The following is a 17113-nucleotide window of genomic DNA, read 5'->3' on the forward strand; positions in this document are numbered from 1 at the left end:
AGTGATCCCTATTGCACAAGTTGCTTCCCCGTCATTGTCTGTTGCAATTTGTATAGTAATGTGTAACAGAGTGTAACCTATATATTTGCTTTGCCTCACATGCCCGATGTTTGGCTTAGTGTGTCTTGAGAAGAAAAAAAGAGTCTTTGTGCACTAGCCTTCCTCTTACCTTCATAAATGTCTTTCAGTTCATGGCCTTACTTGCAAACATTCACCCCTTCAGTGAAAAGAAAATGAAGTAGTATAGTTTTACATCTGCAGTTCAATAAAAAATGTTTCCTAATTCCCATTTTTCTGTCACACTCTTGGGTTGTTGCCAGCCATTTACAATGTTTTAAAATTACAAAACACTAAAAACAAATACATGAATCACAAAACCTCAGACAAACAAAAGGATTACCAAGGCAGATATTAACTGCAAACGTCAAACACTATAGATAGCTGTATTTGAAAAGAACACTTTGATTTGATTTTCAGAGAAACAAGTTGTTTTAGCTCTACTAACCTTCCCGGTCTGCTCTAAGGATTTTCAGAGGAAATAGTTCTTGCTGGACCAGTTTGTTAACCTTAAAAAAAAAGAAGTGAGGCACAATCCTTAACTCTGGCACGTGCATCTCACACAGAACACTAAAGAAACTGAATATATTTTGCCTAACGATACTGTGTGTTGCATTCTGGGTGGCATGTATGTGTTTTCAAGTGTCTGCACTCTTCTGTAACATCTAGGACAACTTGCTTTGGTTAACCACTGTGAAGGACACAGTGAATTACAGTACCAGAGAATCGAAAACATTTCTCAATAAGGAAGTTTTAAAATGTAAGTAGGAAATTCCGATATTAGGCAAGGACATTTTATTTTGTGATACTGACTTTCATTAGGGAGTCTTTATGTCCTTCTTGGTTGTTAGTTCCTATGATCTCAGGAAATGGCAAGAGCCGCAGGAAAGGACTGTTTTTGACATTGTGGCCAAGGAATTCCCTGAAGGGCTTGTTCAAACATAAACCAAAAACTACAGAAGTCTGTACCAGCCAAAAATGACTTAAATAAGTAATGGAATTATCTCTACTGTCATGAGATAATTAACAACATGCTAACAGCCATTGTGTATTCAGTGTGTCATTTATTACATTAGTATTACCAGATGCCCCAGTTGTCATCCCACTTAGTTGCATACCAATACCTAGTATATTTTACAAAGTATTTATGCGTTTGTTAAATCGTACAACCTCACACTTGCGCAGTACTAATTAGCTCAGCAGAATAATGCTCTGCACCATTCAAGACAACACTTAACTCTTTGTGATAATACAGTGACTCGACTTTCTTGAGATCATGATTCACAGGACAGTGTCAGTCTGTCTGTTTAGCAACACAAGTTTAAAGGTGAGTTGAGAAGACAGAGGACTAGAGTTTTCTAACTTATTACATAACAGTTGCAATGCATACCTCTGTTTGAGTAGATTTGTATCCAGTGAGCAATTTATTAGTAATGAATTATAGAGATGATTTCGTTTTAACCACAGCAATAAAGCATAAGTCATCTTGTAATGCAACTCTAATCCTGAGATAAAATTCCCCTCATAACTTTATTAATTGTACAGCCATTTTTCCCCCAATATATTTTGTGAACGTTACTTTGCAGGCATGACTTGGAAAAGGGAAGCCATATATCAAAGCAAGTGGAAACATCTTGGGAAGGCATCGATATAGACTGTTGGTGATGGTGACGATATGTACAGACGGCTGACAAATTAAAAGAAAAACCAACATAAAGTGTCTCCAGAACAGCTTCAATGCTCTTGGCACAGATTCTACGAGTCTCTGGACTCTACTGGAGGGATGAACACCATTCATCCAAAAGATATTCCCTCATTTGGGGTTTTGATGATGGTGGTGGAGAGCGCTGTCTAACATGTCGGGCCAGAATCTCCCATAAGTGTTCAATTGGGCTGAGATCTGGTGACTGCGAAGGCCATAGCATATGATTCACATCATTTTCATACTCATCACACCATTCAGTGACCTTCGTGCCCTGTGGATGGGGCATTGTCATCCTGGAAGAGACCACTCCCATCAGGATAGAAATGTGTCACCATAGGATAAAGGTGATCACTCAGAAGAACTTTGTAATGATTTGCAGTGACCCTTCCCTCTAAGGGGACAAGTGGACCCAACCCATGCCAGGAAAATGCCCCCCACAGCATAACAGAGCCTCCGGACCCCTTCACTGTAGGGGTCCAGCAGTCAGGCCTGTACCGTTCTCTTGGTGTCCCACATATGCACTTGCCCACTAGTCGAGAATATGGTGAAGGTTGACTCATCTGACCAGATCACTTTTTTCCACATCTCTGTAGACCAGTGTCTATGGTGCCCCAAAAATGATTCCTCTTTCAAAGACTCTTAGATCCTTTCCTCTTGCCATCTTGATCCAAAATTGAGGTCAACTGGGCCTGCTCAGCATTTGTATACATGCCACAGAGCATGATAGGATGTTAATTGTTTAATTGTATCATGCAGTACACCTGATTGGAGGCATCTGCATTTGATATATATTCCTCCACTCATTTATTCAGGCTTTTCCTTTAATTTGTCAACTGTCTGTATATACAGTATATATATATTTATTTGTTTTTTAGGTAAGAAATACATATATATATATATGTTTGTGTGTGTGTGTGTGTAAAAAGTACAGCTGTGTACAGGGGTGTCAACAAGGAGTATTGAAGGAGTATTGAAGAATAGAGCGGCTTAAGCTTATTCCCTTGCTGACGAAAAGGGGAGCATTCAGATCAGACAGTCTTCCCTGAGAGGCAGTTGAATATTAAAACTCTGAAGCACCAACATTACAAACACATTGAGGAAGCGAACAATAGGGAAGCATATTCAAGCAGAACTGAAAGTGTGGGAGGTAACACCATATGAAACAATACCCAGTGGTTCCTTCTTGTGTGTGTGTGATCAAACCTTATTCATTTCGAAAAGAGGATTTTCATGTGGGCTGGATGTGCATGGATAATATTTTCTCAGACAGGAAGAAAAAGTTGTGATGTTTACAATCCAGGGTATATTTCCAGGAATGCCACTGGTATGAAAATAAGTCAATAGTTTTGGATTTACATGAAATATAGTATGTTGTGTGGGCATTTGCTCTTTTCAAGCACATCTTTATCTGCTATAGGAGGGTGATGTATCCGACTGGTGGCAGAACACAAGCCTCAAGATCTGAACTGTCGCTGACATCTTTCAGATACCATTCTGTGACTCAGTCTCAACTCCTCTTCACACCGAGACATTTCTAGGAAAACGGCATCTTCTGACATGTGGCGCCTGTTCGTTGCAAATGAATTCCTGCAGATCAGTCTTCCGTGTCTGGCATGTTAGTTGAATTGATCAGATACATTTGCTGTAAAACAAGTCCCTCTTGACCCTCTTGCATAAATTCACAGCATATCTATGACACAAGTTTAATAGCGCTTTGAGATATGGATGCAGACAAAAGCATGCATGGCTGAAACATTCCAACACCATACAGTGAGGGAAAAAAGTATTTGATCCCCTGCTGATTTTGTACGTTTGCCCACTGACAAAGAAATTATCAGTCTATAATTTTAATGGTAGGTTTATTTTAACAGTGAGAGACAGAATAACAACAAAAAAAATCCAGAAAAACACATTTCAAAAAAGTTATAAATTGATTTGCATGTTAATGAGGGAAATAAGTATTTGATCCCCTATCAATCAGCAAGATTTCTGGCTCCCAGGTGTCTTTTATACAGGTAACGAGGTGAGATTAGGAGCACTCTCTTAAAGGGAGAGCTCCTAATCTCAGCTCGTTACCTGTATAAAAGACATCTGTCCACAGAAGCAATCAATCAATCAGATTCCAAACTATCCACCATGGCCAACACCAAAGAGCTGTCCAAGGATGTCAGGGACAAGATTGTAGACCTACACATGGCTGGAATGGGCTACAAGACCATCGCCAAGCAGCTTGGTGAGAAGGTGACAACAGTTGGTGCGATTATTCGCAAATGGAAGAAACACAAAATAACGGTCAGTCTCCCTCGGTCTGGGGCTCCATGCAAGATCTCACCTCGTGGAGTTTCAATGATCATGAGAACGGTGAGGAATCAGCCCAGAACTACACGGGAGGATCTTGTTAATGATCTCCAGGCAGCTGGGACCATAGTCACCAAGAAAACAATTGGTAACACACTACGCCATGAAGGACTGAAATCCTGCAGCGCCCGCAAGGTCCCCCTGCTCAAGAAAGCACATGTACAGGCCCGTCTGAAGTTTGCCAATAAACATCTGAATGATTCAGAGGAGAACTGGGTGAAAGTGTTGTGGTCAGATGAGACCAAAATCGAGCTCTTTGGCATCAACTCAACTCGCCGTGTTTGGAGGAGGAGGAATGACCCCAAGAACACCATCCCCACCGTCAAACATGGAGGTGGAAACATTATGCTTTGGGGGTGTTTTTCTGCTAAGGGGACAGGACAACTGCACCGCATCAAAGGGATGATGGACAGGGCCATGTACCGTCAAATCTTGGGTGAGAACCTCCTTCCCTCAGCCAGGGCATTGAAAATGGGTTGTGGATGGGTATTCCAGCATGACAATGACCCAAAACACACAGCCAAGGCAACAAAGGAGTGGCTCAAGAAGAAGCACATTAAGGTCCTGGAGTGGCCTAGCCAGTCTCCAGACCTTAATCCCATAGAAAATCTGTGGAGGGAGCTGAAGGTTCGAGATGACTTGGAGAGGATCTGCAAAGAGGAGTGGGACAAAATCCCTCCTGAGATGTGTGCAAACTACAAGAAACGTCTGACCTCTGTGATTGCCAACAAGGGTTTTGCCACCAAGTACTAAGTCGAAGGGGTCAAATACTTATTTCCCTCATTAACATGCAAATCAATTTATAACTTTTTTGAAATGTGTTTTTCTGGATTTTTTTGTTGTTATTCTGTCTCTCACTGTTAAAATACACCTACCATTAAAATTATAGACTGATAATTTCTTTGTCAGTGGGCAAACGTACAAAATCAGCAGGGGATCAAATACTTTTTCCCTCACTGTATTGCCAAAACCTACTGATATACCTGTCTTTCAATTCCAGCTTTCCAGTATGTTGCATAAGGTTCTTTTTAGACGTTTTTACTGAATATTTCCAACAGGATGGAAAACTGAAGATTTATACACAAGTGGAGGAGAGAATTTCAGGTGTGGCTGGAAAAATGAATGTACCACCTTCCTAATGCACTTGCATGCTTTTTTGTTTAATAGTGTAAGGTAGGAGAAAAGAAGAAGCTTAAAATGTTTTTTGTGAATTTAGAGACCCCTGGTATATATGTATATGGACATCCCTACGACCAATACTTTGCACTGTGACAATTTCATATGTTGTAGCTCATTCACAACTTGCAGTTAATAATTGATTCAGACGCTTAACGTGGGAGGACTGCGTTCAAGTAGCGCAGATTTCCGCAGACCTGCGCTGCTCCACCAATGAGATCGCCGAGTTCTGTAGCTATGTGCAGACCTGCGCTGCTGCACCAATGGGAGCGGGGAGAAATCTGCAGCTCTGCCCACGGCCACCTGCGCCAAGTGGGAGGAGATGTGCAGCCCGTCCACAGCCCCAGCTGTATAACAGCGACCGGGCGGACTGCGGCTTCATCACGCTGGGATTGTGAGGGACCGACACAGGAGCACGGCCGCTGCGCTGCTCTTACACTTGGACACACCGCTTACAGAGGTGAGAGGACTGGACTGTGTCTCCAGGCGGAAAAGCAAACTAAATGTAATTAAATGTAGTCTGATACTTCTTTAAAAGCGCTGCTGGGTTTGCCTTACAATACAATCGACTAAAAATCATATTAGTGGTCAGGGGACGAGTTATATGTTTCAGACAGCCGCGCAGCTCAAGAAGTGGCTGCAATTAATACTAGTGTTAAAAATGGCTTGATTACCAGAACTGTCGTGTTCTGGGGGGGGGAAGAGGAACTTAGATCATTCGCGCAGGGTTGCGCATTGCTTGCACCTGTCTAGTCCAGTGTGTGGATGTTGTTATTGAGTGATATTGGGGACCGTGTGTCTCTGCGCGCGCCGGGACGCTGGAATGTTCGCCCCTCTGCCGCGCGCGTTCTCGCGTTCCAGAACCTGCCGCGCACGTGAGGCACGTTCCAAACCCGCGCAAAACAGATCAATATTATTACAACAGAATCTGCATCACACAGCACAGGGGAACGGACATGTGTAATTTGTTATACCAGAGCATGTACAGAGTGTTGTAAATGGGGAGAATTGGAGCGTTTTTGATTTTCTACATTTGTTGTCCCTCCTGGTTTCTGGGCACACGCGCAGTTTGGCACAGACAGAATGACTCATCCCTAATCCGCACAACAACCTGTTATGTCCTTGTTTTATATTTTAACAGACGAGCTCTTTTCATGTTATGTTTTATGATTTGGAAGTGTGAGGTTGAAAGCAATGTTAACCCCGCTTCAATCCTGATTAAAGTACAGTAAAGTCTTGGTGTAAGATGGAAATCGTGTCGAAAGTGAAAGCATGCACGCAAAACGCCTTTTACTGGTGAATTCGTCCAGATTTGTCAGCTCAACGAATATATGAATGGCTCGGCATTAAATAACAGAGAAACTTCCCATTCAGAAACTTGAACAGTTCGAGAGGATCTGTTTCATATTTTCCAGTCTTTTGGGAGTGAATGGTGTCATGTTTCTACTACTATGCCTTAGATTATAACTGAATAATGACTCAACAATTGAGCTTTAAAAACGTCTAGTTTTTAGAAACCTCCTCTGACCACCACCAATTCTGCAATGGGACAGACTGCTTTATCATGCATTTCTGGAATACCATCTTCCTTGGTATAGTCATGGATATAGCTTGCATTTAAAATCACATTCATAGTTTAGGGATCTGTTAAAGATATTATAATATTCCCTGATTGTTTTGTCCCCTCTACATCAGTATAATTAAAATAATAATAATAATAATAAAAAAACATCTATGAACTAACAGGAATCTAAAGGTTATTGTAAAATAGTGCAGTAGACAAACTAGCAATAAAACAAAGCAAGGTTCATATCTCTTGAAAAGTAGTTAAACAGCCGAGGTACTGATTGAGTAAGAATGATCTTGGTTGAGGTATTTTATACGTAACTTGTGATTTATGAGAAGTACATGCTTTCAGCTGCTTCTGCACTGTACCAAAGTTGTGGAAATTCCCTCCGAGTGGAAACTCCGATCTGTGCTGGCACTGGTTCCTGACACACAGCACTTTGATTTGGGTGACCGAACTAATGATTTCTTGGGAGAGCTTTGCAAAGATATTGTTGATCAGTAAAAATTAGGAACAACTGCAGAGAAACACACACAATGCACAATGTGAGAATATTATATACTTCCTAAGGAAATGTCTAAATGTAAGAAAAATGTATACTTGCATCTACCACATCCTTAACAGAATATTTCACTTCAAATCCGGAAATTAATAGTTTGGTAACATATTGCAATAGTTGTATTTCTTTTTCTTTTCTCTTCACAGTTTCCTGCACAGTTTTCTACAAACTACTAACCTCTGACTTTAATCGTTTAAGAATTAAACCCATGACTTGAATGTTTGCCAACTATGTGTTTTTGCATGCGTTTATGAGTAAATTTAAGAAACTCTTAGTTTGTTTTTTAGAGCTGATAAACAAACTGGCACACACTCACTGAAATGAACTTTTGTCCTGTTGGCTTGTGTTCTTGGAAACTGACAGTATTGTTTTCAGTCTTCAGATCACCCGTGTGTGTCCTATGTTTCTCTGAAAACAACCTTCCCTGCGTTTTTATCCTAGAAAATGATCAGTTTATTTTATTGTATTATTTGTAATGGCACTGCTTTTTCAACTTTAACTGCTTACTGACCAAAATAAGTAACTAAGTAGTAAAGTGAAGTAGTCATTTCTCTGTGACTTTTACTCGGGTGTCAGATGTTCATTTTTGAAGTTTAAATTATAGAAATTGAATGAATGCGTGGTACATTTGGGGCCGGGCTGGTTAATGTGGTGAATCGGGGCCTTTATTTGCGAACACTTGAGGTCTAATAATAATCTTAATCTTATTAATGTTGAAGCCAAACACATTCATCCTTCACTCTCCTTGAGCAGAGAATTCACCTTTTGAAATCAGTATTTGATTTATGAAATGCATGGTGTTAGTGCAGTACAACAGGAATACCTCAGTGTAATCCTGGAGTACCCCTGTTCATTAGTGCAGTTTCAGTAATAACTTTGAATTCTGAACGGATCCAGTTAGGTACAAGCTGATCTTATGTCAATTAAGGTGGTGAGAGATTCTAATTAATCCCGTTGAATTAGGAATGTCCTGTACATAAAGGATTTGTGGAATTAATTGTAAGCACAAGCACAGACGCACAAGTTAGTTAAATCATTTCCCTACTAAACAGGTCAAACGCACGTGGTCTATTTTCATAGCTGAATAATCACCTTTTTGTTCCTTTAGACAGAGATGTTTTATTGTAATTAACCAACCTCACCAGCAGCTCCTGTTAGAGAGTATCAGCAGTTATATAATTATCTGCATTTATTTTTGTTCTGTTCAGAAGAGGTTGTTTCTGATCTGATTGCTTTTGGAAGTCTTGTCATTACAGATGCAATAGGTTCAACATGTACTGAAGGGATATTCTGAATTTGAATCTTTAATCATTGTTACAAAATGAGCCAGTGAAGAAAAATCCCTGTTCCACATGGTTTATCAGCCATTACAGTTGCACCTTTGAAAATTGTACGGGTAACGGTACACTGCATAATAATACAATCTACAGTCTTTCTATGTTAGCTCTGCCATATGACCCGTTTACTTTTCTTTTTTTTTGCAAGATGTCCAGGACTTGTGCTTTTCTTTTTCTTATGCCCTTGACGAGCACACAGGACATTGTAGAAGAAGACCGCATTCATTAAATAAGCCCATTATATCTGCACATGCAAGCACAGGTTTATTCATTTATACAATGGTGGCGGCACAGCAGGCCTCCTGGAATTAGTGCTCATTTAAAACTCAGATGACTGGAACCACTCTTCAGGGAATCCAGGCATGAGGAGAGAATTAATGTATTCCCTGAAAGTACTTCTGCTCTCCCATAAAATAGGTTTCTATCCCTCCATTGTTAACAACTGTTATGCTGAGGAGTTTGAGTTATTTATCACAGCAGAGCCTAATAAATACTGAACAGGGCTTCCTGTACATTATATCTTCATCTTTCCACTGAGGCGCGTTGTACGGAATAGCTAATGGAGTCTGCTGGCCCTTAAGAGAATATAGTGCCTTTCACATTGGCAGAATTTCTATTTCGCCTGTTTCTTTAATCTCAGCTATATCTGCCCACTCTGTATGTGGAAACTGAGCCGTGAGAGATGTGGCATGGTATACAATGCCATACCATGTGCACCCTGAAAGAAATGACAACAAACTGTACATTTTACAGAACAACTTTATTTGAAGGTGAAATCAATGTGTTTGGCGGTGGGGGGAAGAATTATGCTTCTAAAATAATCCCTTGTTATTTGTAGTGGGTTAGATTGTTCCAACAACACACAGTAATGCTTTTTAGTCAGTTTGATCATTCACATGCTGAATTATTGATGCATCTTCTCCCACCTGAAGAGTCATCTTCTCAACATACCTTTAGTATAGTGCTGTGTACTTGTTATGTGTGACATCATTATTTTGCATTCCTCATGTTGTGTAATTACTCAAAATGAATTGCTAATCTTTCATTCTCTTTTGATTTACAGATCTATTTAGATAATGGGGGACATGCTTGATAACCATGTGAAAAAGGTATGTATTTGTGAAGCTGTTGGTAGGCTTTACATCTGTACCTCTGTCTTCAGTTAGACTCCTCTGAGCTCGGCGCTGGTCATGGTGGTGCCTTAAAAAAAGAAAATGGAAGAATTAAACCAAATGCCTATCTTAGAGGATCTGTGTCAGGATGCAGGTGGGCAAAATAAATATCTCAAACAATTAAGGTATTCCCAGATTAGGGTCTGACCGTCAGTTAATTGGGGAACAGAAGAATAACATCTTGCCCTCTAAGACACATCCTGGGTTTGTGTCTCCATCTTAGTGGGTTATTTCTCCTAATTGTAATGTGCAAAGTCGGCACCTAAAAAAGAAGAAATTGAATGTACATGATGATGACTAAACCCACGTATCTGCCTTGTTGTATGTATTGATGAGTTATACAGACTAAGGGACAGGAAATGGAAACTGACTTTTTAAGCAAACTGGATTGAAATTTAATGTTAAAAAATACATTTGTTTCTTTTACACACATGCACAATTCCATTTTGAAGTTGTAGTTGTGTTCACTTATCTCTGCTACGAACTCTGAATCTCTACAAGGAGTTTCTTCAGTCTCTACTCCACAGAAGACCCTTTACAAGCTGAATATCTGTCTTTTCTTGCCGTTTCTACAGGAGTTTGTCAATGTTTGGGTGAGGGACCCGAGAATCCAGAAAGAAGACTTCTGGCATTCCTATATAGATTATGAGATCGGTTTACATGTAAGTATCGGGAGACCAAAACCGGTTCTGAATTGTCAGTTCAATTAATATTTTATTGTTTTAATCAAAGCAGACTCAACTGGTATAGATGATGCATTTAAAAAAAAAAAGTTTTGTCTTGAAAATATTCTGCCAGTCCAACTTCAAGGAAAGGCATTGGTCATATTAGCCATGAAAAAAGCAATGTTGACTGCACTGTGTTCTGGTATTTTACTATTAAAATAGTGTTACAAATTTCCAAGGATGATGTCACTGATTTTAACTGTTAACTGAATCTTACTAATGTGTTTTTTCAGTGTTGTAACCAGAATCTCCCACATTTCTACCCTAGACCAACAGTATGTGCTTCAGGAAGAAGACCTCGTGTGTCAGGAGGCGCTACAGTGAATTTGTGTGGCTGCGGCAACGACTTCAAAACAATGCCTTGTTAATGTAGGTATTTTATTCTGCAAAACCTTAGTAAGAGTGCGATTTAACCAGGCTGTGCTCCACACATGGGTACTAAAGAAACTGGGCCGGCAAAATGTATATTTAATAAAAGAACAAGCCATGATCAATGTACGTATTGATTATGTATGGAAATGTTAGGAACCGCTTTCCGCTTTATCAGTTTTAAATGTCGATTTAACAGAACGCGTCAGTCTTCACAGAATCGTATGCAGCCCCATCAGCACTACAACATTATTGATTTATATTCCTGATGAGGTGCACTTTTTCTTCCAGAGACTTGCCTGAACTTCCCTCCAGAAACCCGTTCTTTAGTTTGAATAACACCCAGCAAATCGAACAGAGGATGGAGGGTCTGCGGATATTCCTTGAAAAGTAAGTTTTATATTCAGTGATGTCCTTATGTCACATGTAGCTGTTCATGTTTGGAAAGCATGTCGACGGGTCCATCTGAACACAAGTGTGAAAAGTGCCACAGTGGGGTTTAAACCAGTGTTGGATAGTGACATTGATCCCACCTTGTGGCTGTTTAGAGGTACTACATACACAGCTTCCCTATTCTCTCTAAATAGTCTTCAAACATTAGTAAAGCTTAGTGTCTAAATAAAGCGGTTACATGTTTTTCAAATTGGCAGGCTGTGACCATACTCTAGCATGTAAAAAGCTAAAAGCACATCAGTTATGTTTATAGACAGCTTTCTGCTTGACATGGCAGTTTGAAGACTTTTGGCCCGAGCATCGTCTGCGCTGCCGAGCTGCTCTGCTCTCGGATGAGCCACACGCCTTCCTCAGGACCCGGGAGCAGAGCGGAGCTAATTGGACTGATTGTGATGATGAAGCGTAGAGCTAAATTGCTACTTGTCTATTTTCTCTACAGCATTGCTGTCCAACCTCTAGGTGTTCGTTCAAATCTGGAAGGTATAATGAAAAATAAAATTATCTATAATAAAAATACTAAAAGAACACTTAACACCTGCAGGTTACAATATATACAAATCAATACATAAACATGACAATAATTTAAACTATATGGCAAAAATATTAAATTAAAACGGTTATTAAAAATGCATTTACTGTTGTATTTTATGGGAAAAAACACTGGTAATGCAACAGCGTATTGTATGCATTATTTTTGGTGAAATTATACTTAAAAAAAAAAAAAACGGATGCTACACATTTTTAATAAAGGAAACAAAAAAGTAGTAGTAGTTTAATTTACCTGAAGAATGAATCCTTTATTTATTCAGACTGATTCTTTTAAATATGTGACTTCAGCTGTAAATTGTATCCAATAAATTAAACCTATTTTATTGCTAGGAATTGAATGGATGCAGCTGAAAGCATTATTTGGATAAAATAAGAACAAAAATGCATTTTAAATAACAAAAAATAAAAAACATCGACAGGCTTTTTTATATAAAAAAATACAATGCAATAGACTTTTTATCAGAATAATATATTTTACTCCAATGTAATGATTTTCAAGGAAATACTACCGCAGGCCACTAAAATCTAATAACCTAAGTAAAAAGGAAATGGCTAAACCTGTAACTGAAAGTTTTTCATTTATTCTGTCTTATTTTCCCCATATGGCCTCACTCTGCATTTCTCCAGTGTTGCAGGAGATGTGAAGTTTATTAAAGTGCTTCAACAGTCCAGCTTTTGCAAAAATGGCTTTGGACATAAAATCAAGTTGAAATAAATTAATGTCTAACATCATTTGCATTAGAGACTGCCTGGAACCATCTGAAATATCCTTATAGATAAATAATATCTCGTGAAGAAAGTAAATCTAATTTTAGAAAAAATAATAAACTGACAAATGTGCACAAGGCTATGTATAACTGGTTGCCATTTACTTGGATAGAAGGAAATTGCTGTGCAGGGAACGCAATAAAATTCCACCGGGGAATTTAGTCTCGCCTAATTATTTTTTTAGAGGCTGCATTCTGGCTCTTAGTGTAAATTGTATTTGAAAGAGTTGAGCTGCCTGTATAACCAACAAATTCAAGAAAATACATGTAAATGTGGCAAAGTGCTGTTGACCTAGCCTTTAAATTATATGCATTTTGTATAATCGTATACATAGATGTATTTCTTATGACTTATAATATTACAGAAATGCATTCATGTTGCCACGTTCCGTCGGGTGCCGTTTAAGTTATAGTTGATTTGCTCAGATTAAACTTGGAATCACTCAAATTAAATTTCTCGAACGTGTCTCTTTTATTATATTGCGGTAGTCTATTTTTTTTAATGTGGTGAAAATGCACTTGATCTACCAGTCATGCTACATTATGAAAGGTTTGTGTATGAAGAGCAGGCCAAGACAAAAGACAACAAAATGTCTCCCTTCCACACAGTGTAATTGGATACTGCTGGAGATGCCTGCGCTGCCAGGTGAACTATACTGTGTGATTGCTGGAGGGCACAATTACTGTGGTATAAAACCCCAGCAAGTCAAAACATAACCTCTTCTGTTTCTTGATACTGTGCCATTTCAGGAAAAAAATACTTGGGTGCACATTATGCGCATAGGAAAAAAAAAAAAAAAAAAAGAGAGAGAGGCATTTTAAAATTAGGAGTCTTGACAGATTATTCTGCTGCCACAATTACCCAGCGCAAAATGGAGCAGACGCAAGCATGTCTGTATCTGGCAGCTTGACTTTGTGAATTGTGAAGGGTCTGCTGCAGGTGTAATGAAGGCTGAAACTCGGGGGTCAATTAGCTAGTAAGAACCAGATGAGCAAGACGTGTGTGTGTGTGTGCTCATTTTAATATGGTAGGGCTCTGCACCAATCTCTTTGAGGCGGAAAGTATTGCAAATAATATATTGATTACCTTTTGGAGAGTATGATTAAGCTGTGATGCATCCCTATCCATGGCAAATGACAGTCTAAAACAAGATCGCCTTCCACCTTATTTGGAATTTATTTTGTCATTAATTTGCTGAGACATTTTAGCTGTCGTTTCACACGTCTGTTTTAGAAGGTTTTATTGCACGAGCTACACTTTGTTCTGTAGTTTGTCACTTTAAGGATGCATATTGAGGGTTGAGGACCAGAGAGGGTGTACGTGATATTTTGGGAGAGAATTAGTATTCTAGATCAGATTAAAGCTCTCGGAGATATAACTTGTGGTCAAAGAACAAATCTGAAATAATTGAATAAAGAGGTAACAATATGGGCACCAACTTCCAAACATGCTTCGGCATAGTTCTGTTTTTGATTTCCTCTTGCATGATTAAAACGGTCTCTAACGCCCCCTGGGTTGTTTGTGTTAGTATTTCACAGAACACCCTGCTCCTGTCCGACAGCCGGCTGCACCTCTTCCTCCAGTCCCAGCTGAGCATCGCCAGCATCGAGGCCTGCGCTTCGGGGCAGACCAAGTACACGGTGGCTGAGGCGATCCAGCGCTTCAGTGGCACGAACCGCAGATTCCCCCTGGAAGAAGAGGAATACGAGGACAAGTGTAAAGCCTACTCCGACTCGGACTGCGAGAGGTATTTCCGCGCGTGCCGCTGTAGCCAGCCTGTATTCTGTGCTGTTGATTTAATATTAAGATAATGAAAAAATTAATTGACTGAGATTTTATTGAGCTGAGACAGCTCCTCATACAAGCCTACACCTCTGCACTGGATTAATGAATGTGGGGGAAATTCAATTATCTGCATTCTGATTATGTGAATTTCATTTAGTCAGACTTGAATTATTTCCTTTTAAATTATCTAGCTAAAAAATATCAGACTGCACTGTGAACGGCTAATTAAAAGTCCAAATTTCCTGTCCCTCTCTGTGACTGGAGATAATTAAAGTTCTCCTCTGTTACTCAGGCTTTCAGTATGTTATGGAAACTAATTTCCTCTTTATTATTTTATTTTCCTCCCTGCAGTTCATCCTCGGGGCTGGGGCACAGCAGCGATGACAGCGCGCCACGAGACTGCAAAACAAAAGCAAGTCAGGGGGAACTCTTCAGCTCGCTGCCCGCCTCTCCTTCTGAAGAGCAGCAAGTGCAACCGTAAAATAACAGTATTCACCAGAGCGCGGAGGACAGAGCTGAGCTGCTAATCTCTGCATTCATTCCAGTCCAACAAAAGTGCCTTGTATACCAGGGACCTGGCCAGAAAGAGACGGCCCTTTGAATTGTGTGTGTTTATTTTGGAGAGTATGTTGATATTAGGGGGAAAAGGTGACCTAATACCAATTCATACGGCTACAATGTCTCTGGCTCATGTTTAATGTGTGAAGTGATTGTTTTGATTGCATAGTATTTGACATTACAAAACTCTCACACACACGACACTGTATTCACTTTAGTAACATCTTGATGATAACACTATCTCTCCAGGAGAGTTCAATTATACTTCAACAATGCGTTACTGTATAAATAAAGTTTTAGCTGCTTTTTGTTTTGTTTTGGTTGTTTAAATGGAAATTGTGTCGGTCTACTGCAATTTCAATATTTATTTATTTTTACAGCTGTGAGGTTGTAATATAACGCAAAATTATAGTGTTGATGATCTGAGATTAGGTAGATAGCTAATACATTTTCAAATTAAATGAAATTAGTTCTAAAATAAAGTTTAGGTCAGTTGAAAGAGACTCCAAAACCCAATTTATTGTAATCCTTTAAGCAAAAGTGCATACCTCTACCAATTCCCCAAATACTGCCAGTATAAATGTATTTAATAGACTGAAGATGTCTCACTGTAAGGACATTTTGTAATTCTTAATATTAAAACTACTACAGAAAAAACAAAATACTCGAGGTTCCAGCCTACAACCGTTTGGAAAATATGATGTTGCACAATTGAATCCAAACTGTAGTGCATTAGGATCAAACGCACAGCTTCCTGTGTCGGGCGTGTGCAGTTTGACTCATTGCACTGGAAATGAAATGTAAATCACTGGAAAACGCAGCTGCTTCATAAAGTTAAAAAGTGACCACGGCGCAGATTCATGTGGGAGATGCAACTTGATTATAATCCTAGCAAATACTGAATTGTTGCATTATGTTTTACCTCCCCAGAGAAGCCAGTACTTTTGTGTCTGTCGCATTAGAAAAGTAACGCACATTGAAACTATTATTTGTTTTTTAATATTTTGTTTTGGGTTTTAAATATCAGTAAAGTGGCATGTGATGTCTTTTTCCCCATGTATGTGTGTTTATACATGAATGTATTTGTATGTTTCAATTCAAACCACACTGCACGGCCCACTGTGTTGTCTGCTCGACCTGCATCGCAGTCACAATGCAGCCTTCATGGGGGATAAAGGTAACTTTCAGTTAAAAGTGCACACTTCGCGTAATTACTCTGTCGAGTGGCTAAAACTGCCAACTTCAATAAAATTGTTTTTCTAAATACGCAAGTTCATTGATTTTTTTATTTATTTATGTCCCCGTCTCCAACTTTAAAAGAAAATTGAACTTCAATATGCAAGTAGAAAGCTGGGATTTTAACAACCTGATCGCAGAAGCTTTTTAAAACCTTGAACATTGTGCATTGCAGTAACTCACTGGATTTTAATTTGATATCACCCGCATTTTAATAACAAATATACAATATATCAAATCAATTACACTTTTATTAAGCGATAGGACTAATTTATTTAACAAGTAGCTAGACTGTAATACAATTTAAATTACACGAATAGTTACACTGGGAACCGGTGAGATTGTGAATAGATGCACACAAAGAAAACGATGAACACAAGCTAGCTATGCTCCTAGTACAACATATTAAATGCTAAAGGCCCATCAAAATCCCCCGGATTCAAACATACAGCTGGATTATTACAACACAATGCAATCAAAAAAAGCAAATCAATAATAATGGGATCATGATCAGTCCAAACCAAATCGGTCTTTCTATATAAGAAAACAAACAAACCAACACATAAAATCAAGTATTTATAACTAGCTCACGATACAGGAGAGATCAACTTACTTCACTGTCCTGGCCAGGCAGAGTATCCTGCAGCAGTGCCTCGGTATGATCCCTCCCGGCCCCGGTGTGCGGAGCTGCGGCTCGGAGCAGGCGGTCCTCCCGGCCCCGGTGTGCGGAGCTGCGGCT

The 17113-nt window shown here is 39.4% G+C and overlaps 1 protein-coding gene across 2 annotated transcripts; it reads left to right on the forward strand.

The window, feature by feature from the left end:
• The first annotated feature begins 5638 nt into the window (after positions 1 to 5638).
• Positions 5639 to 16404, forward strand: LOC136760294 (sorting nexin-10). Of its 2 annotated transcripts, none has more exons than XM_066715628.1 (7): positions 5639 to 5756; positions 9823 to 9868; positions 10507 to 10593; positions 10925 to 11025; positions 11317 to 11415; positions 14324 to 14542; positions 14932 to 16404. In XM_066715628.1, exons 2-7 carry the CDS (start codon positions 9836 to 9838, stop codon positions 15059 to 15061), a joined length of 669 nt encoding a protein of 222 aa, XP_066571725.1. In that variant the 5' UTR covers positions 5639 to 5756; positions 9823 to 9835; the 3' UTR covers positions 15062 to 16404. The 2 variants fall into 2 exon arrangements, with proteins under 2 accessions (XP_066571725.1, XP_066571726.1); XM_066715629.1 differs by having other exon boundaries at positions 5653 to 5801.
• The last annotated feature ends 709 nt before the right edge of the window (positions 16405 to 17113 follow it).

Source organism: Amia ocellicauda, chromosome 10, assembly GCF_036373705.1.
Source record: "Amia ocellicauda isolate fAmiCal2 chromosome 10, fAmiCal2.hap1, whole genome shotgun sequence".
Lineage (NCBI taxonomy): Eukaryota > Metazoa > Chordata > Actinopteri > Amiiformes > Amiidae > Amia > Amia ocellicauda.